Source organism: Protobothrops mucrosquamatus, unplaced genomic scaffold (genome assembly GCF_001527695.2).
Source record: "Protobothrops mucrosquamatus isolate PMUCROS unplaced genomic scaffold, P.Mucros_1.0 scaffold2478, whole genome shotgun sequence".
Taxonomy (NCBI): domain Eukaryota; kingdom Metazoa; phylum Chordata; class Lepidosauria; order Squamata; family Viperidae; genus Protobothrops; species Protobothrops mucrosquamatus.
The window spans coordinates 181,117-203,666 of record NW_015388547.1 but is presented as its reverse complement, the minus strand read 5'-3'; the positions used below and the strand labels follow the sequence as shown (position 1 = coordinate 203,666).

At 36.1% G+C, this 22,550-nt stretch overlaps 1 protein-coding gene across 1 annotated transcript; it reads right to left on the bottom strand.

Moving 5' to 3' along the window:
* Positions 1–2,616: 2,616 nt before the first annotated feature.
* On the bottom strand, positions 2,617–21,099 carry ELOVL7 (ELOVL fatty acid elongase 7). The gene is made up of 7 exons (XM_015825088.1): positions 20,995–21,099; positions 17,329–17,519; positions 15,490–15,570; positions 14,994–15,050; positions 13,981–14,086; positions 4,629–4,765; positions 2,617–3,286 (listed from the first exon to the last, which is right to left on the bottom strand). The coding sequence occupies exons 1-7, from the start codon at positions 21,056–21,058 to the stop codon at positions 3,077–3,079; spliced, it is 846 nt and encodes a 281-aa protein (XP_015680574.1). The 5' UTR covers positions 21,059–21,099; the 3' UTR covers positions 2,617–3,076.
* Positions 21,100–22,550: the final 1,451 nt, after the last annotated feature.

Genomic DNA, 22,550 nt, shown 5'->3' with positions numbered 1-22,550 from the left:
TTGTTGGTATTGTGCTCTGTCCATAATCACTGTGGTTTGGCCTTTGCTTGCAGGTAGGAAGATGATGTTCTGGTCCTTTTTTATGTTTCTGAGGGCTGCTCTATCTTCTGCTGTAAGTTGATTCTGTTCCTATTGTCTTCTCATCTGTGGAATGATGTTTTGTCTAATGTTTTCTTGCACCTCTATGGAGAGTTTGGTGGTTTTAAGCACTAGCACTGATGATGTTACCTAGTTAGGGTAATGAAACGTCTCCAAGAAAATAAGCAAGCTCAGAGAGCACCAAGGACCCCTCAAAATATAACTCAGTTTTGATTATGGTAAGGCATAAAACAAAGATGAGCAGCTCTTACCTGACTTCCATTTTGCCTGCAAAAGATCTGATTGAATCTCTGAAATGTTCAGGACTAATGTTTCTGTCTGAAACTCTACAGATACATATCATTCAAGAGATTAGAATTTGAATGCTACTCTGACTTGGTAAGATATGGCAGATTTTGTCTTGCAGTTAAAGTAGCAATCATGCAGGCTCTGGCTGCAGCTCAGAAAGAACTGTACTGTATACATATATGCATTAATAGGATATCTCAGTATGTATTAAAATACCCAAATGCACCAGCATGAACTTGTAGTTTTCTTGCATCAGTATTCAGGTGCCTTTTTCCAGGAAGTTTTCCTTTTTGATTCTCCTTCCCTATCTAGGCTATCATCCTAGTAGTCTGGTAGTCTCCCATCCCAAACTAAGCAGTTCAACTAGGTTTAGTGTTTTCAAGTTACATACTGCGAGCTAAGTTGTATATGCATTAGTACACTCGAAGTTGAAGAACACTGAATCAGGCACATTCAGTGGCAATGAATGCAGCAGGCAATCCCAGCATCCACAGCTGAAATGTTAATTTATAAAAAAAGCCCCACTTCCATCAGAGACCGTACAGAAGTGCAAACGTTCCTAAGACAGCATATTCAAAATACCAGCTTTCTTCAGTGCAGCACCTGCCCAGATGTGCTGGACTAATTCCAAAACTGGCCGCAAATTACGAGAATTGAATTTCACTATACGTAGAAGATCATTCGCCCTACAGAGAATTGTCAGCCTGAACTCAATTACCAACAATTCTACCTATAGTACATTACATTTACAACCTCTACGCAAGCAGGATTTTATAGAAGATTTAGGAATTACTATGCCCAAAATCTATCAAGGGGTGGAGGTACCAGGTGACATGCAGAATGCATTCCCTGCTTAACTCCAGGGTCAAAAAAAGGCAGGTGCTGACAGAAAGACTTCGGTAAACAAGCAACAACCCGTGCTTTACTCACCAGTCGAGTTGCTCGGTAGGGCCCGGGGCCCACGAGTCGAGGTTCCATCGGTCGCCCCGAAAATACAAAACTCCGCGGTCTGTCTCCAAGGCGACCGATGGACACAGCATAGAATCTTCGAAGGAAAGTTTGAATCAGAGACTACCGCATTCTGATTGGGCCAAATCTAGGTCACATGACACCTCAGAATTAGCCGATTGGAGGCAGTTCTTTGAAGAAACACTCCGCTCATAGAAAAAAACAACCATGCGTTCGCTCTTTGCCCCGATAAGCAGGTGATTGGGTTCTCTGCTAGAAACGTCAGAGGTGTGCTTTACCGACAACCCCCAATGAGTTCTTCCGCTCCTTTTCTCCGTCACCAATCACTGAGTGGTAGCGAGATAAAAGGAACGGGCTAATAATGTCAGGCAATGCTTTTGCGCGCTTGTTCTGCTGTTTCAACTTTGTATTGCAAGCAGGTGACGTTGCTGCTCTGGCTTCAGTGGCTTCTTGCTAAAATCGATACTGCATAATCGCAGAATTTGGGAGAAATCCATCCCTTCCCATTATATGGATGGTGCAAGGATTGACGTCCTTAAATTCCTCCACCTTCCTGGCACAAAGGCTAGCCAAGAATGGAGGATGCCCTTTAAGCCTCTCTTAACTTTGGTGGCAACTGAGCTAATTATAATTTGCTTAGTCATGGTTTGCATAATCTTAGGTTAATACGTGAGAGTTTCTTCGTTTTTCTGCTTCATAAGCATATCCCTTTAACAGTTATTTGTTTTAAAATCATGCTTGATTATATTCAGATTTCCCTAAATCACTGAGCCTTCTAGATCAAGTGATTACAACTGGCAGAAGTTCCAGGTAGTATCTCAAATCTTGTTTACATATTCTGGCATTTGTAATCAAAACAGTTCCTTGTGGTCCAGGGCTTCTGGGTCAAGCAATGGAGAGACTGAAACCTAGGCAAAGAGTTGGTGTAAATGTAAAACTGAATTTTAGATCCACTAAAGAAATTCTCTTTTACTCTGACTTGGGATCCATTAAACTGCTAATAGCCTTTCCCAGAGACGATCATTGGGCTTTTGCTGTGGTCCTGTCAGTCTAACAAACTCTTCATCTTAATAAACTTGAGCTGATTCCAGAAAAAGCTGGCCTTTACTTTAAAACATGATGGCAATTTAGCAAGCATACGGGTATTGTTCTACAAATTCAGAGGGGGGGGGAATGTTTCCTTCAAACCATCCCATTATTAAAACCCTAAGACACGTAAAAAAAAATTAAATAGTTGAAGACTTATGAATCATAGTTTTTAATATACAATAGTACAGTTTGTATAAAACAAAGTTGATAGATACTTTAACAGTGAGGTTCATACCCTTTGTACCATCCATGAAACTTTTCCATTTCAGATAAAAACAGCCTAAAGAAGTTGGGACCCAGTTGAAATTAATGTATCCTCATCAGTGCTCAAAGTATTGTTGTATACTTATCAAACACACTTCATTTTCATAATGAAGATACATAAGCATTTAAGAGTGCCACTAAATTGTAAATATGCTACTAAATTCCCAATATGTACTTTATTGCTGAAATTTGCTGGTTGTAATAGTTTTTATTTTTCCTCACATCAAATTTAAATTCCAAATAATTTATAATAAAATATATTTTCTTGTCCAGGAAAACCATATACAAAACATCCAGTGTGCTGTGCACTGAAGCCTCTTGATTGTCAAGTACTGCATGTTGAAGATCTTGTTTTGTAGCTGAGCCTTCATTCATTTTTGTTTCTGCTAATACCATTTTGCAAATGTTTTGGGAGCCGGTGACCCTTAGTATAAGCATTATACCAAAAATGTAGAAACAGGATTAAAAACAAAGATCCGTAGAGCCCAATGATGAACATGAAAATAGGATACTGATACTGACAATTATCCATGAGGTAGATTTGCCCTATATGCATTGTCACCAAGATGAACTGCACCTGTAAAAAAAAATTCATTTAGATTTCTTATAAGAGAAGAAGAAATTTTACTTTCTGACTTTGGACCTGAAAACTAGATATGAAGTGACTAAAGAAATATTATGGATTTTAAATACATAGTTATTCATATTTGACAATTTATTGAGTTAGATTAAAATTAAGAATATATTGTAAATATTGAATTTTTAGAATTATGATTATTAGTATGTTACAATATTTTAAATATTGATATTCATTTAAACTTAGAAAAGTTGTATTATGTTATCTCTGCTTTAAAAAAAAGTTGGAAGTCATTTTTGTTATACTGAAGATATTTTTGTCACTTTTCTCCTTTATTTTAGCTTGTATTTTAATATTTGTTTTTGAAATTTAATAAATATATTAGTAAAAAGATATTACTTTTAAATCAAGTAGAGAAGAAGAATTAGGACAGAACTAAGATGGAATTATTTGGATTGCAGTTTCCTTAAGGCCTATTATTACATTTCAGGACACATGTCTACAAAAGCATTTTAGAGCTGTGATAAGTATTTCTGTCCCCTTTGTACAGACCAACAGTTGGAGAGAAGAGGGCATCAGGAAGAGAAAGGGAAATGCCAACAAGAGATCAGATCTTCTCACCTGGAGCATTTGTAAGATGGGGCAACAAGCCAAGGTGGTGAGTTGGGTTGGTGTAAATGCAAATTCCCTGGAGAGCCCATCCATCCATCCACCCATTTTATAATATTCACAAACTGCCCCATTTCAAACTAGACTTAACCTGCTTAGCTGTGGAATCCAGGCAAAGTTGGCAACATGCTCCTATCTGCTCAGGCAGGCAGACAAATGATAAACTACATCCTTCTTAAAGCAGTTGGTTGTAAAATATCAAGACTCAGATGTAACAATAAAAACTAAAATAACTTGGATCAACATTCCCCTCCTAAAATTTTGATGGTTCTGAGTTTGATGGCCTTTAAGAAAGCTCTGAAGATCTGTTTTTTTTCACTCTGTGCTATCCCAGGATAATATATGACGCTATTTTAATTATATGAATCTTGCGCCTTTCCTCAGCATGTTTTATTTCATTGCTTTATTGTATCATTTTCTTTTATATTTTGTTTTAATCTTTGTAAGATACCCAAAATCACAAATAAATAACATCTGTTAATACAGATAATCTTATACTCACTATGTAATCATCGTTTTGAGAGACCTCAGGCTGTATGGAAGCACCAGAGTGGAAAATGTGATATATCTAGCTAGCTCACAACTTTATAATGTGCCTATTTATCTTTTGTAAGTATAAATCATTCAAATCTAAGCCTTTTTTTTTCCTGTACCTCCTTTCAAAGTTACTTACCAATTGTACAGTTGTCAGATATTTTTTCCACCACAAGTGCTTATGGAATGCTGGCCCCAGTGTACAAAGTCCATAGTAGGAGTACATGATCACATGAACCATACAGTTGAGCATACCGTGGAATGTTCCTAAACCTCCTGTAGAAAGGGAAGCAAGATCTGTCTCAGTCATGTAATCAATTTTTTATTATCAGTCCAAAGCATGTCATAGTTGAGACATATCAGAGAAACACAAGAAATAATAAGCATTCAACAATGTACCTCAATCCTGTTTTCATAGATTTCTACTATAGTGTTTATGACCAGCTAATGCATGGCTAACTAATAATACACAATTTACTCAGTTAACATAGCTGCCTAGGTTCATATATCATTCTGAGCTATAAAGTAACCAAACACATTTTATCCTAGCATCTAATATAAAGCTAAACTGTATGTTGGTGCAATGGGTAGATACCATTTAGAAAAAAAATTCTGTATGGCAAAAAGCTACATGTGGTGCTACAGTGCAAACTTCCCAAAGTGCTACCCTTCAAATGAAGCCCAATCACAACACACAGGATTTGCACTCAACATAGTGATTATTTACCATCAAGCTGTTTTCAACTCCTACTGATTACATAAATAGATACTGATTAGGAATTCTGGGAATTATATGTTTCCGTGCATTTGGAGGGCACATGGTTAGAGAGGTTGAATGGTTAAAATGAATGGATAGAGCTCAATCTGTACCAACACCACCATTATTTGCAAACAAACTCACTATAGAGTAATTCTAAAGAGTAGGAGGAAGACTTAAGAAGGAACTTCACAAAAGGAATAATTATCCATGCTGGACACCCTCTACATTAGCCTGATCAGGCTCTCTATTTATTTAGCAGCAAAATAACTTGCATTCACCTAATGAAGTGAAGAAAGCTGGGGGGTAACCAAGAGTGGATTCAAGTAAAACGGCTGTTTACTTGTGGTATTTAAGAACTAAGTGGTTCTCAGGTTAAAATAAGAATAAAACATATCAGATTTTTGTGCTCAAACAAATAAATCTAATTGATAAGGCAATGCCTCAATATTTATTTCTATATTTTGGAGGTTTTTATATACTCCTGCTCATATTAACATCAATAGAAAAATAACTGATAAAAGTGCACCTACATCAGAAGCTGTGAGAAAGTATGCAGGGTTCAAAAAAACCCCAAAAACCATTCCCTTCTGGTCCTCTTGGAGCCTTAGGGTCATGAGATTGAGAAACTTTCCAAAGAGTCTCTGGAGAGTTTCATGACAGAATGGGAATTTGAACTCAGGTTTCCCAAGCTTTATCCTGGTTATTTATTTTCACACAAAAATAGTAACTACAATATCTCATAAATATTAAACAGTGTATGGAAAAACAAAGACATACAGTAACAAACAGATGATTTTTAATTTATTTTTGTTTTTATTTACTTTGTCAACGCTATAAACATTGGATGTTCCTGCTCTGACAACTGATGAAAATCGCAGCCATTTTCTCTTTGCTTTTAACATGCTTTTTCTTCTATTTAGAAATCAGGTTCAGGAAGGGGGTTGGGTGAATGCTTGAGCTCAGCTAGCCATAATAATAATGCTGCCCTGTGGGAACCCAAGGACAAACTGATAACATTTTGGCGGGTTGAGGACCTGGGAGAAAGCCCGCATTTCAGGTTAATTGGAGAACGTGATTTATGACTGCTTTTTGGGAGTGGGAATTGCAATTTGTTACTTTGTATCTAGGGGAAGAGGATCTAGTTTTGGGTTCAACTATGTAGTGCCGATACTTTGTTTCCTGAATAAAATGTTCTTTAAGGAAGAATTTTTGCCTTGAAGTTCTTTTGAAGGGTTTCATCTATCGGAACCATGACATACTTATATGCTATCTTTATTATTTTTATAAATAACTTAAGGTGGCAAATATATGCAACACAACTTCCTCCTCTATTTTCCCCACAACATGATTGAAATCCCAATTCCCGGAATGTGCAGGTTGTATATCTTTAATTGCAGCTGGTTAGTATATCTTGCACACCTCCAGATACAATAACAGACAAGTTTTGCAGACAGGTTTTTGAGCACTTGCTCTTTTTAAAATGACAAGACATGGGTTGCTATTTAAACAACAACAACAAGTGGCATAAGTTAGGAATAGATTTAGGCTTATTTGCATTTGTTTCCAGACTATTTCTTTTATATTTCATTTTAAAGCAGTTTTCTATTCAGTCTCTTCCTCTTCCACTACCTCCATCCTATTTTTACATCACTGTTCCTTATTTCTGCTTTAGCTGATTTTCAGTCAGCTACAATAATAAACTTTATATTTTTATCAATTTTCCTTTTACTATCATGCATCTAATTAATCACTACTTCTATTTGAAACCTATTTCAATTTTTTTTTTTTTTAGGAAGTGATTGTTGAAAGTCTTTGAATACAGGATGAAGTAACTTCTCAGTTACAGAGAACTGGTATCTCGTTGCCATTATTGAGGGGAAATTATTAACTAGTTTTCATCAAGACGGAGAACAGCCAACGTTTGGAATCAGTGATTAGGGCTCAACATGTTTTAAACAGGATATGGTTATGCCTAAAGAATGGCTGTTGTAGGTCTGAAATTTTTTTCAAAATATCTAATACTGCTGTTTGGTTCACAAAAATTCACATCGATTATACTCAATCTGCAACAGTGGAAACTGAATAGAGTGCTTTTTGTGCAGCTTTTAATTAGATCTTCTGTCAAGCCTAAGGGAAGTAATAAACCGGAAGCCTATAGCAGAATCTACAGCAAGTTAAAACTGGAGCCGTGTTAAGCAAGAGTGCCTAAATAATTTGTATGGAGCTTGTCCAGCAAGTTATTTATTTTCCTTTAATCCCACATGCAGCTCTGATGATTCTTTCACAATATTCTAGAAACCAAACAAATATGTAGAAATAGACATCTGTAGTGTGCGAAGCTGATGGCGAAGCTTTTAGAGACTGAGTGGCCAAACTGCAACCCAAAACCCACTTATGTATTGTCGGGTGCCGGGTGGGTGTGGCCAATTGAGTAGGCGTGGCTGTGGTGGGAATGGCAGACTGGGTGGGACTAAAAAGTTCCATCAATCAATTCCAACTTTGCGAGATCTTTATTTTTCCCGCGAGAAGTTGAAATTGATTGATTGATTGAACCTTCTTTTTTTTTGCACACGGAGGCGGAGGCCTAAAGCGAAAAGGTTTTATAAAACCCAGCTGAAGGCCTAGGACTGTGGCGACGGCACGTGTGCCCACAGAGAGGGCTCTGCGTGCCACCTGTGGCACACATGCCATAGGTTCGCCACCACGGGTCTAGGCACTATTTTTTTCTCCTTGAGCTGCCACAGGGCCAACTACTGCTCCATGGCTGAACTTTGTGCATTATCAAATATGGAAATAATCACTTCTCATTTAGATATTTAATTACTAGCTCTGACAGAGGCAAAATGTATAGAACAAATAGAATGGAAATCCAAAACACTCACATCCATTCTATTTGTTTGGCATTTAGTACTTTACCATTATTTAAGTTTGTTGCAGCATCAGCTTACCACAACATTCAAGCTCATGAACAATTATTTTAGATGCATAGTGTTATGGCACACATTTTAACTAAATTTTGCCATCTGTTTCAGATTGTGCATAGTAATATGATGAAAAGGACTGTTGCTCACCCAAGCTGCCTACATTATTGTTGCCCGTATGTTTTGGCTGTATCTCTCTCAACAGGAGAGCAATATCACTCTACTTGTTTTATTTTTTTATTGAAAGAAAATGATTTTCTATTACATAAATTAATTACAGGTAGTCCTCGATTTACAACAATTCATTTAGTAACCATTCAAAGTTACAATGGCACTGAAAAAGTGACTTATGACCATTTTTCACATTTACGACCATTGCAGTATCCCCGTAGTCATGTGATCAAAATTCAGACATTTGGCAACTGACTCATATTTATGACAATTGCAGTTTCCCAGGGTCATGTGATCCCCTTTTGCAACCTTTTGAGAAGCAAAGTCAATGGGGAAGCCAGATTCACTTAACAACCGTGTTACTGACTTAACACCTGCAGTGATTCACTTAGCAACTGTGGCAAGAAAGGTTGTAAAATGGAGAAAAACTCACTTAACAAATGTTTCACTTAGCAACAAAAGTTTTGGGCTCAACCTTGGTCGTAAGTCGAGGACTTCCTGTATTGTGTTCTTAGTGAACAAGCAAGGTTGCATTCTTTATTGTCTTCAAATCTCACCTGGAGAGTTTTTTTCTAACGGGCATCAGAGAATACTGCCTTTAGCAGCTTAGGATGGATTCTACCTAAAGAGAAAAAGAATTTGATGCACATATCCCTAAATTTGTCCATGTACACTCATTATTGTTCTCAGTTCTTTTCCAGGCATAATTCAAAGTGCTGGTTATTAATTTTATACTCCTATGTGACTCTGAGCTTGGAAGCCCATCTCCTACAGAATAGCCTGCCCATTGTGAGTAGGGAGTCTGCAAAATGAAAGCCCTGTCTCTGCTTCAGGTACCCCATACGTGGGCCTAAGTAGAGCCCCCTCCTTCCATGGAACATAGGGGTCAATATCTTCTGCAAGGCTGTGAAGCTGACCTTCTTTCACAGACTTTCTAGCTTAGTAGTCAGGGAAAAGCTGTAGCCATTTTGTAAAGCCTTCATCAAAGTTGCATGATATTCTGCTTAGTAAAATGATAAGTTATGGGCTACAGTGGTAAAAATACTAGAGGCACTCACAAGTGGCTGATTGAGCACTCATTAAAGGCTTCACTTCAGTTTGCAAGGAAGTATCCAAAGTTAAATGTCACTGTACTGTTCAATATGTTGATCAATGTCATGGAGGAGAGATGGGAGGGGAGATTTATCAAGTCTGCAGATAATACAAAGCAGGAGGTGGGGAGAGAGAAGAAATGCAAAAATGTTTTAAACAGACTTCAGCTGTGAACTAAAATGAATAGAATAGAATTTAATGGGGAGAAATGGGTATAATAAAAGGCGTTAAGTATTGGATGGGGAGGCATTGGCTTCAAAGAATTAAAGAATATATAAGTTGGAAGAGACCTTCTGGGTCATCTAGTCCAACCCCCTCTTCAGTACAGGATTCCATTTAATCATCCTTGGTGGATAATCAACCAGCCTGTTTGAAAACTTCCAGCAAAGACAAATTTACCATTGTTCTAGTCAGACTCTTTCATTGCTTAACAGCTGTGCTGGCTAAAACAAGGATTTAAGGCATGAGTGTCAAACTCGCCGTGTCACGTGATGTGTCACGACCTATCATGGCTTTTTTCATATTGCTGGAGCTGGGGTGGATGCAGCCTCCGCATGATGCAACCGGACCGCAGACCGGCAGTTTGACTCCCCTGATTTAAGGTCACTAGAAAGAAAGGCACATAAGATCCTTTTTTTTAAAAAAAAGGTTGCTGCAGCAACCTTATCAGCAGCTTGGCAGAAACATGTATGAAGGTATCTGGGAATCCATGTCAAAGTCAAACATGAGCCAGCAATGTGATTCAGCAAGTGAAAAAGGCAATTTCTATCCTAGGCTGTATTAACAAGAACACAGAGTCAAGATCACAGGGAATAAATGTTAAACTCTGCTCTGGTCAGATTCCGCTTGGCACAATTCTGGGCACCATAGTTCAAAAGACAAGGTGGAGCAAGTTCAGAGGAGAGCTACCAAGATGATGAAGGGTCTGGAAACCAAGCCCAATGGTTAAAGGGTCTGGGGCCAGGAAAGACAACAGAGGGAAGATATGATAGCAGTCTTTAAATACCTGAAGGACTGCATTTAGAAAAGGGAGCAAATTTATTCTCTATGGGCCCAAAGGGCAGAATCAGAACCAATGGGTTATAGCTACAAGGAAGTAAACAAGGCTGTATGCCAAGAGGAATTTTCTGAGTGTCAGTCAACAAACTGCCACATAAAGCAGAGTACTTCACTTCAAACAAAACCTGGAGGGTCATTAAAGACCCTTTAGTGAATCTTGTGCTGGGCAAAGAGTTGGCCTAGATTATTTCTAAGGTCTCTTCTAATTTTATGATCTTCTGTGTCAAATAAAATAGGCATTGGAGAGGAATGCTTCCTCTGTGTCATGTGTTACAAATAATTTACCCATTCAATGGGTTTCTTTTTGCTATACTTTGTAATATGCTACACCACAGTATAGTGATCAAATTGCTGGACTAAAATATAATCAGGAAACAGCTTCAAGTCCACATTTGCAATGAAAACCTACTCAGTGAATTTGGACCAGTCAGTCTCTCTCAATAAGCCCAACTTATCTGTCAGGAAAAAAAAGTGGAGAAAGGCAGCTTAGCTCCTAGTATAAGTCCAGAAAATGTATGAATGGACTTTAAAGGGTAATGCACTAAATTAAAACACAATCATACTGCTTTTGATCCCATTTTCAAGTGCACCTCTAGAAATCTGGTATAAAAGGCTCATAGTTTGGCTACTTTAATGTATTTAGCACTATTCTGAAGCTGTCTCTGGAGATTCTCAGTCCTCCAGATCAAGGTTGTTCCAAGGGTGATTTTTTTCCAAAGGCAAGTAGATTTTGTTTTTCCTTGAAGACGTTTCACTTCTCATTCAAGAAGCTTCTTCAGTTCTGAACTGAAGAAGCTTGGATGAGAAGCAAAACGTCTTCAAGGAAAAAAAATGTCCAGTTGTCTTTTGAAAAAGCACCTTTGGGACACTATACTGTAGCTTTTTCCAGGTTAAATTAAATGCATCTCTTATTCATTATAAGAGAGTAACAATGTGGATTCACAGTACTAACATATAAAAATGAAATAATTATTTTTATTGATGTATGTTTGATTTAGACATGTTGGCTTAAGCATGGTTTGTTGAATAAGCCATACAGCTAAGTTCACACAATATTTTAGAAACCAAACAAATATGTAGAAATAGACATCTGTAATGTGCATAGTCTAGGCACTATTTTTTTCTCCTTGAGCTGTCACAGGGCCAACTACTGCTCCATGGCTGAACTTTGTGCATTATCAAATATGGAAATAATCACCTCTCATTTAAATATTTAATTATTAGCTCTGACAGAGGCAGAATTTATAGAACACACCTAATGGAAACCCAAAACACTCACATCTATTTTGTTTGGCATTTAGTACTTTATTGGCATGCTAACTAACTGAGTCCCATAAATATTTATGAGCTATTAGCTTCTGTTTTAGAGGATTCATACTGCTGAAAAGCCTTTGAACCTATGCTACATGCATTCATAAACTGCATTTTTGATCATGTTAAAACAGAATAAAATATAGAAAACTGATGGCAGAAAAAGACCCAGTGGTCCATCAAGTCTACCCCTTGAGTTTTTGTTCTGCTTTTTTGTTTTCTGTTTAATTAATTGTTATTAATTTTTAATTTTATTTTTATTTTAAAATTTAGTTTTATTTTTTGTTGATTTTATTTTTAATGTTTTTCTTAGATGATAGACCAATGTTTATTCCAAGTATGTTTAAACACTACCTGCACTGGAAGTTGGTTTCAAGTTTCCATTACACTTTCTGTGCAGCAATAGTGTTATTATGTTATTAGCAGAGAGTTAATTTTATCTCTCTTCAAACTGCCTAGTAGAAAAAAGATCATACATTATATTCCTTTCCTGATAAAAATCTATGCTACTAAATTTCCTTATACTGTAAAATAAAGTCTCAGATAACTTATATTCAACGAGTTTTTGATCACAATCAAGATAACAGATGAGAAACTAAAGCAATCTCTTCCTCATATCAGCCTTCTCTAAATTTTATGCTGTTAATTGGTTACTGTCCACAATCAATTATTTATTCAGGCAGATTAATTCAGCCTAATGCTTTCTAAAATTAAGATGGGTGTTGGTTTCATATAGTACATTTCAAAGGAAACTCATTAGGACTCTTAAGATTTTAGTTTTATTGCATAAATTTGATTTTCTTCTTCCATTAAGCTTTGCTTCCTTCCCTAGGAAATTGTGTATCATAATGTGGATGTCTCATATTGTATTAAATCTAAAGTATGATTTATTTAATAAACCATGGATAAATAATAGCTTGCTGAGTGACATAAACCCAATCACAAAGATTTGCAAATTGAAATGTTTCCCTACTAGTTATTAATAATATATGAATATGCTTTGATAAACTTGATATTTATTTTGAAAGAAAGACATTATGAGTTGAGTCAAGCTGATTATCTGTTATGCAGCAAATAATAATCTTTCTCATTCCCTTGTCTGAATATCATAATCTATTTTGCTAATACAAAAATAATTGGCTTAGAAATCTACAGGAGCATATTATTATGCCTCTCAGAAGGGGGGAAGGAACAAGGGACATGAATGGGGGAGTGCTCTATAGGTAGCAGTTGGTGTCTGCATCATGAAGATCCAGTCTCCCCTCTTTATTCACTACAGACAAACCATAGGTAGGCATAAACATTATCTTTTCTGACTTGCCTAATTTCAGCTCTCTTTCTCTTTTTCTTTCTTTCTTTCTTTCTTTCTTTCTTTCTTTCTTTCTTTCTTTCTTTCTTTCCTCCCTCCATTCATTCATTCATTCATTTATTCATTCATTTATTCATTCATTCATTCTTCCTTCCTCAAAATGCCAGAATTAAAAAGTGGGAAGAGAGGACAGGAACTCAAGGAGCTTTCTAGCTGGGCACCCATTCCCTTATTTTTTCATAGATTCTCCAGTAGACTAACAGAATTGCCTCTTCCAGTTCTTTTATATGAAAAGATAATTAGTAATTCTTTGTTTCATCTTTTCTTCCAAATAATCTCTTTCCTCAAAATAGGAAGCAATGGTATCATTAAGAACATTTTCTCAAATATTCATTATCATTACATGAAGTTCACCTTGTTTGCACTTGAGTTTAACACGGGGGGGGGGCAGGGGGGAGCAGGTTTCAAACAGTCTTTATGCTGTATGATCGATCACACACAGTTTTTGTTTTTTTTCCTATCTGCTTCCTGTCCTCTTCTCATTTTTTTCCTATAACACTATTGAGACCTTCAAGGATTTATAGATCTCAGCTTAATTATGGGTTTGCTGATGCTCTGATTTGGCTCATGATAGATCTTGCACCTGAGAGAATTCAAGTGTTGCAGAATAACCTGACACAAACTAGAAGAAAAAGACTGCTTTTTTCAACAGCTAGGTAAGCTATCTGGAGACCAAATGCACCAAAGCAATAGAATACTAGTTTTGTGACTTGGCCAGTTGTTGACACAACTCCCCCCCCCCCCGGTCCACAAAACTCTGCCTTTATTTAAAGGCAATCTTCAACTTGAAAACTGAAGTTTTGACTACCTGCAGCAAATTTGACTCCAAACCACCAGGTCCATGGCATGATTGAATGATGAAAGACATGTAAGAATGTCACCTGGGCATTCTTTTTTCGAAGGACAAAGAAGATCTGAAATGAATCATATTTAAAATGAGCAATGTGAATAGAAAAGTCAATACAGTATATTTAAAAGTTTGTGTCATCTGATTTACATTTTAGAGGTGAAAATAAACTAAAAACTTTAGCACACTTTCAAAGACCAAAGTAATTGGTTCAAAATAAAAGAAGTTGATTTAGATCAAGTCAGGCTACTGGTCCTTCTAACAAGTATTGTCTCCTCCTTATCATCAATTCTCTACCATCTCTGGCAGAGTTATTCCCAGTACTAGCTATTAAAAACCTTCAACTTTGTTGATCTACAATACCTAGAATTCCCCCCAATCAGTCATAGAAGCTACTGGGAATTGTGGCCATTCACTTGCTGACCTATAAAATATATTCTCTGTCCATTATGTAAGTCATATACCCTATTAAAGAGCCATGGGTCCTCCTAAAAGCACTTGAATAGTGCATGTGAATCATAAATCTATCATACAGAACTCTATTTCAAACCAACTTCATAAGATTGGATAACTGGATTGGGAAATAAAAATTGGAAAGATTGTCTCCTCTAACAAAGAGCCAAAGGGTTTTCTGGAACTCTTTGGATCTCAGTTTTATAGTGTACTTTTCCTTTAACATATTTAGAGGTATTAAAAATGCTGCTCCCAAAAATCTCAGCTAGCATAGCTTAGAATTCTGGAACTTGCATTCCAAGGATATCTGAAGAGCTAAGCTATCTGATTTTCCATACTAATTAGACTATAATATTCAGAAAGTTTTCACTCATCCAGTAGAACTAACTTAACATTTCTTCCAGTGATGAAAAATTCTCAATAGACAAAGAAATGCCTGAAATATGATATTATTTATTAATTAACCTTAGATTATGTACAGAGACCAGAATATATTTATTAAACCATATAATCATACTCACAGTATCTAGCAACTCAATAAATTTGGAAAAATAATACAACCAGCAGATACGAACCATCTATAAACAGCAAAAATATTGATTAAACTCAGTACTGTATGAAAATTCTCCATTTGATTAAGCACAGTGAATATTTTATACCTACAGTGTCAAACTGACATGCAACACTTTTGTAGAACTGAAATATCCCCATATCATTATTCCTGAGACAGAATACAGAGAAGCCTCTAAAAGGAAAGAGAAGCTACATAATTGATTAACTGATAATGTGCCATCAAGTCATTTTTGACTCCTAGCAATCATGAAGCTATATAATATGACTTATTTTTTTAGAAATTTCCATAAGCCTAAACAGAAGTCATCTCTTGCTTTATATTAAATTTGAGTAGATGTATCTCATGGCTAGTTGTTCAGTTTTACAAAATTCAGTCTCTTGCAACACTTTTGGATGAGCAATGCAGTAAAATGGCCAGGGACATAGTATCATTACAATACTCACCCTGAGAGCCATAGGTGACCTGGAATAGTCAACTATATCACAACGAAATGTATAGCCTGTAGCCCATCCAGACATGAGGAACTAGAAAGAGAAGAAAAGGATTTATAAAATAGAAAAAACTATTAAAAACGTTGATCTCTGAGACAAAAAACTTTTTGTCTCGGAGATCAACGTTTTTAGTAGTTTTTTCTATTATGAATATACCTGGGACTTGCATTTTTAAAATAATTATATATATATATATATATATATATGTCTGTGTGTGTGTGTGTGTGTGTGTGTGTGTGTGTTTTCTGAATGACCAAAGACCTACATATATATATATATATATATATATATATATATATATATATATATATATATATATATATATATATATACAAAACATTGAATTGCATAAATAATTACAGTAAGGAGGACCCACACCATACACACCATTCATGAATACTACATAGCCCCAAGGAAATGCTTTTTATGTCGAGATTTGCTAAGCTCTAAATGGCTTAGTGTGACATGTATACTCAGCCTGAATTGCTGAGTGTACTGCTTAAATATATACAAGCAGGCTGACTTTCTTACAAACAATGCCTTCAAAATGTGTAGAATTTAATTCTCAAAACTTCCTAGCGAGCACAGCCTTTATAGTGAGCAGGTTGGAGAATTCAGGAGTTATAGTCCAAAGCACTTGGTAGACAACAAATGGTGTACTAGGTTCAGTGGGCATGTCCATGGCCTGCCTCTCTCTTTCTTTCCCTTTGCCAAGCAAGTAATGCTATATCCCAATTTCTAGAAGCATTTGAGCAGAGAACATATTAAATGGCTACACAAACCCAAGTTTTTTTTTCAAATAACTATTTATTATCATTTATTACTAAAAGTATACTCTGATTAGCCTACCAAGGGACATGTCTATGGAGATTCTCAGTCATCCAGGTCATGGTTGTCCCAAAGATGCTTTTTCCAAAGGATAACTGTACTTTGTTTTTCCTTGAAGACCTTTTGCTTCTCATCCAAGAAGCTTCTTCAGTTCTGGATTGAAGAAGCTTCTTTGATTAGAAGCGAAATGTCTTCAAGAAAAAACAAAGTACAGTTGTCTTTTGAAAAAGCACCTTTGGAATTACCAGGGGACATATGTAATTTGAAACAAGGAGAATTTTATTTAAGTTATGTCTCATAATATTTTTTCCAAGAAGTTGACCTAGAACATGGGTGTCAAACTCTCCACGTCACATGACGTGCCACGACATATCACGGCTTTTTTTGCGCAGCCTCCATATGATGCAACTGGCAACTGGGCGCAGTCTCCGTATGATGCAACTGGCATATGGGCCAGCAGTTTGACACCCCTGACCTAGAATATCAAAGACCCAAGTTTGCTTACAGTCTTTATAAGCAATGGGTATTCCAGAGTTCGTATAATATTATCACTTTGATAAAGAGAAATAATTAACTATATGGCTGGGTTAGAATCCCATAAATTGCATTAAATTGTATTTTTTATTCAGGTAGAAATTAAATCAAATTTCTTTTTGTCCCATCCCTCATTTTTTTGGAGTAGTCCCCAGTGTGTTACACCCAAAGCTATCTACAACACCTGTTATATGACTGTGATAGAAGAAAGAGTAGGCAATACTCATTTTATAAGTCCTGATTATATCTCAAGGAGGTTGTGCATAGCAGTACACACTATACTGGGAAACTAAAAGGTAGTCTTGGATTTCAAAAGTACTTCTATATACCTAGGTTACATTTCTCTTCACATCATAAAACCATTAATATTTTGAGGAAATCCTTTGTACATTTCTTACTATTAGAAAAAATTAGCAATCTTCTACTTACCTCATATGTCATATAAACTGAAAGAGCCACTACACCAAAATTGTAAAAAAACATTATTTGCCTCAAATCAAAAGGCTTTCTGTCCTTCATGAACTTTGGCCCCAGATTAGTGACAAAATATATGTAAGCTGAAATAATAAGTGTTTGTGGAAAAGGTGAAGACATGAGTAGGTAGCCATCAAGTCGTGGATCTGGAAAAGAGATATTAAAAGTATTTTTTAGATTTTGACAAGCATATTCTTAACCTAAATGTTTGCCTACCTAAGCTGGGTGTTTATCTGTTCAAGAACACTTTTTTTTTTATCTTAAGTTTCTTGTTTCCTTCACACATACATTACACAAGGGCTTCTCATTTATGCCAAATCTAAAATCATAACTGGTAACATTAAAATATTTGTATGAATCTACAAATTACCTATGTTCATGAGATTTATAAGTAGAAGAAACAGTAGTTAAATATTTTTCCTCCCTCATAAATGTATTCTATTAATTTAGCAATATTTGCTTCCTCCTTTAAGATCTAGGTAAAAGTTCATCTCTGCTTGATCAATAGTTTTCAACACAAAGACTAATTCATAGAGTTCATAGTGTGCTTTGAGCTTGGATGTTTGCTTGCAGACATTTCACTACTCAACTAGATAACATTATCAGCACATTAAGAATGCGTAGTACAACTCTACGCTCCACGTATTCTCTTTTATTGGAAAAACTGATTCATCTATATTGTCAATGTATGAGGTGTTCTAGCATAGGTTAAAATCAACAGTTAAAATGCAGATAATTTCACTTCTGTTTAATAGATGCTGGGATGAGATTCAAATAAAACATGACTTTTATCTCTCCATTTATATTGTGGTAAATGACAGACCACTAATTTTCATCAGTTGTGGAAAATCTTCTAATAATTTCCTTTCATATAAAAGATGGCCAAGCTAGAGAAGTTTTATGTTTTAATGACAGAAAGCCTTTGATGAGCAGGAACATTTAGTTCTGCATTGTGACTTGAAGCTAGTTCAGGGGGAAAAAATTGCCATGTGTCCTCAATATGTAATTAGCTTCTCTATTTTCAGTTCTTTCACAAACTTTCATAAGCTACTGAGGGTCACCTGTTACTTCAATCCCCATCTTCCCAAATGCACCAACTGTCATCAGTTCAGTGTCTGATTCATGAAAGAATATGATAATGCATAAGTATTAAAACAATAGCATTGCAATATTTAATTGATACATGCTTTTAAAAACAATAGCAAGGAATATCAGAATTGAATCATAATCATTATTTTATTTGCTAAAACATGTGAACCCCCATGCTTCCAAAAACAAAAGTATTTATATATTTTGATTATAAAAATTCCCTGTTCCATTGTGTCATCTTTCTCATTTTCTGAATGAATGTTTAGTGGGGGTATGAGTGGAAAATGCCAGATTAGATTCAGCATCTTGATGTGTCTCTTTAAAGGATACTATTGGTAGCTAGTGAAAAATGAGAAAGAAGTCAACGCCTTAAGATTGTTGGACATTAGCTATCTTTACAGTAAGCAGAACAAATATTACACTGCCTTATCTTATTCATTGGGAATAACAGTGGGAGCCCTGGTGGCGCAGTGGTTAGAATGCAGAATTGCAGGCTAACTGTGTCCATATCCAAGAGGTCAATACTGACTGGCTCCAGGTTGACTCAGCCTTCATCCTTCTGAAGTTGGTAAAATAAGGACCCGGATTGCTGACTCTGTAAACCGCCCAGAGAGTGCTATAAAGCAGGGCTTTTCAACCTTTTCACAGATTGTACCACTTTTAGGACATGACGATATTTGAGTACCACCAGTGCTTAGCAAGGTGTCAAAAACTTGATGACTGAAAAAAGGGGAGAGAGGATTTTGGGTTTTACTGATTAAATTCATTTGTTGTTATAGAAATGGCTAGTTTATAATATTATGGAAAAGAAAAAATTGAAGTTCAATGTTAATGCTTCCTTCTCTACGGCAACAGAGGAAATCGGAAGTCAATGCCTTTTCTTTCCTTTTTCCCTTCTCCCCCTCACTTTTCCCCTTTCCCCTCCCCACTGTGTCCTATTTGCTTTTGTATTTTTGTATTTTATTCTATAATTTAATAAAACATTACAAACTGTAGAAAAAAAGGAAAAAAGTACCAGTTTTAATTTCTTTGGTGACTGTTCCTTTGCTGAATCACTTTCCCTTTGCACTGACAAATGTATAATGAATTTATCTGTATTTATTAATATGCACCACTAGCAGCTGGCTGGTCGGCCCTTCTTCCTGTCTCCCTCTCCTCTCCTTCCACAGTGTGGTAAGAATGCACACATACACACCCAGTTCCTTCACTTACCTTTAAAGACACAGGAATCAAGCACAAAGCAAGAAAGGCTCATAAAAGCCTCCCAAAATAAAAAAAAACATTAAACTCGGGGGGGGGGGGTGTCTTTAAGCTGCCTCAGGTGTGTCACAATGTTGCAACCCAAGCTTGAAAGGCTCCGGCAATTGCAAAAAGCGATAACCTTACATTAAGCCTGTTTACCTACAAAGAAAACTTGCTAAAAGCCATAGACAAACTCAAGGGGGTAAAACTAATTACGGAAGCCAACACTTTGGACTCATTGCTAGCCTTTGTGAAACAGACTAAAATATTCCAATAACCAAAGCACACAAACCGAGCCTCTGAATTACAAAACGCTGTAAAAACTGCACAAAAATCCTTATGGTAACCCAATCAAGCTGCCAGCTGATCCAGAACTAAATAAACCAACCTCCTCTCCGACATGCTGGTCTTCCAGCTTTTCATTTCATCACCGCTGATTGCATTCTCCTGGCTGAAGAAAACTAACCAGGGGGCCTTTTCTTCCAGCAACAGTTTCTTCTTCTTCACTGTCTCTTTTTCCTCCCTGCCTGCTGAGCTCTCCTTCCATAGTTCCTTCTCCATCCCCTTTCCCGCCAAAACCACCTCCTTTTATATCCTCTCCTCCTCCCTCCTTTATTCTTCAATTCACCTCCAGCTACGGAAGCGCCAATCAGCTGCAGCCAATTAGCTGGAGCCCTGCAGCGCTCCTGGGGCTTCTGCTGAGCCCAGGCAGTCCTGAAGCTCCAGCTTCCTCTCCCTCAGGCTTGCGTCACTTCAGCTCATTCCCTTTCCCCCGTTATACTTGTCTAGGAGGGTTGTGTACCACCTGCCACATGCCAAAGTACCACTTGTGGTATGCGTACCACTGATTGAAAAGCCCTGCTATAAAGCACTATGGGGCGGTATATAAATCTAAGTGCTATTGCTATTGCTATAACATGCCAGTTAGATTATTTGTATCATCCTTACATTAATCTTTCTTACATGTTCAGCTTAATGCACAAGCCAATTCTTAACTAGAATCTTTTAAAGATATATGATTTCCATCTCTCTTTTCTCAAAAACAATGTTAAAAGTATATGCTAAAATAGCATCTTCAAAAAAATTACACTATATGCAAATAGACTATATTAAGAATGAAGAAATTTGTGAAGACCCAAATTTAATAATATCTATCAACTACTCTCAGTCTACATGTTTCCATAAAAATATCTTCAAGCATTATTTATGCATAAGTTGTTATGAGCAAGTGTTAAATTATAATGAAATACATTACACAATTAAGGGAACATTATCAAGAAGAGGACATACCAGCATCTTTAATCCATTCATCATAAATCAGTACAGCCTTCGAAGTCAAATTGTTAAATGCCATTTTCACAGAAATACGTAGGATTCTTCCTGAAGGCAAATCAGATACTTTATGTTATGAAATCTGTAAGAAAAAAAGGAGTGGTAGTTTTTTCAGAATTTAGAAAACCAAGTAGGTGATTGTTATGGATTTACAATATTTGCATAATACTGTTTTCTGCTTTAAGCAGTTCATTCCCCATGTAAGTAATGTAGTCACATTGTTCTGTCCTTATGTACCTAGAAACACAACTCTAAGATACATTTTCCAGAAATAATCCTTAACTAAAGTGATGGGAACCAAAATGAAGATCAACTTCATGACTGTAACTAAAGCAAAGGTCAATTTGAATATTCAGATAATACTATCAGTGCTACTTAGAAGCACCTGAGGGCAGGACAAGAAGGAATGAATAAACACTAATCAAAGAGAGAAGCAACCTAGAGCTAAGGAGAAATTTCCTGACAGTTAGAACAATTAATCAGTGAAACAACTTGCCTCCAGAAGTTGTGAATGCTCCAACACTGGAAGTTTTTAAGAAGAGATTAGACAACCATTTGTCTGAAATGGTATAGGATTTCCTGCCTGCGCAGGGGGTTGGACTAGAAGACCTCCAAGGTCCCTTCCAATTCTGTTATTCTGTTCTGTTCTGTTCAGTTCTGATTCTATTCTAGAATTCTATAGCTGCAATGCACTGAAAGCAGTTTCTATGTTTATCAGATATGACTTTTCTATTTTCTCTAAAGTTATAAAGAAGTTGGAAAGCTAGGTTATAAAAATTTAAACATCGTTTTTCTTATATTTTGATTTTTTTTTACATTAAACAGAAACATAAAACAGTATGCTCAGAAACATAACTGCGATTAAAATTGAAAGCTACCGTAGTATGTTTATTGACAGTATGAAATTGATATACTATCTCAATCCTACTTAACTACGCAGTCTACAATATATTATATTAAAACAATATTAAATATTATAGTATTAATATGTATTAAAAGACAATAGCAATCACACAATACATAAAATGTGACCAAATTAACACTTTAGTCATATTTATGAACATTTGTAATTTAGCAAATGCTAAGTTTTCATATTGCTTTGATAAGGAACAAGAAGCTTGCTCCTTTCATTTGTAAACCTTTTGAAATATCATACTTTATACCTTTACTTAAACTACCACTATTGGAAAAACAATTCTCCGAGAACTAAAGATTTTGCACTATTTGCCAGCAAGTTGCCCTACTGTCTCAGTCCACATAAGTTGCTATACAATTGCCATTCAATGTACATGCCCTCCTAGTAAGGTACTGTATGTATTTCATCTCTTTTCATTCACTGTATATTCTATTGCAATCATCTGGCCTTTCAGTGGTTAACAATAACAAAAAAAATGCAACAATAACATAATGCTCACTAAAGCATCAATGATAAACTAAAATCAGCACGACTGTAACAAATAATTAAAACTACCAGCCCAACTGGCACATGCTTATTTATTATAAGCTCTCCAAAA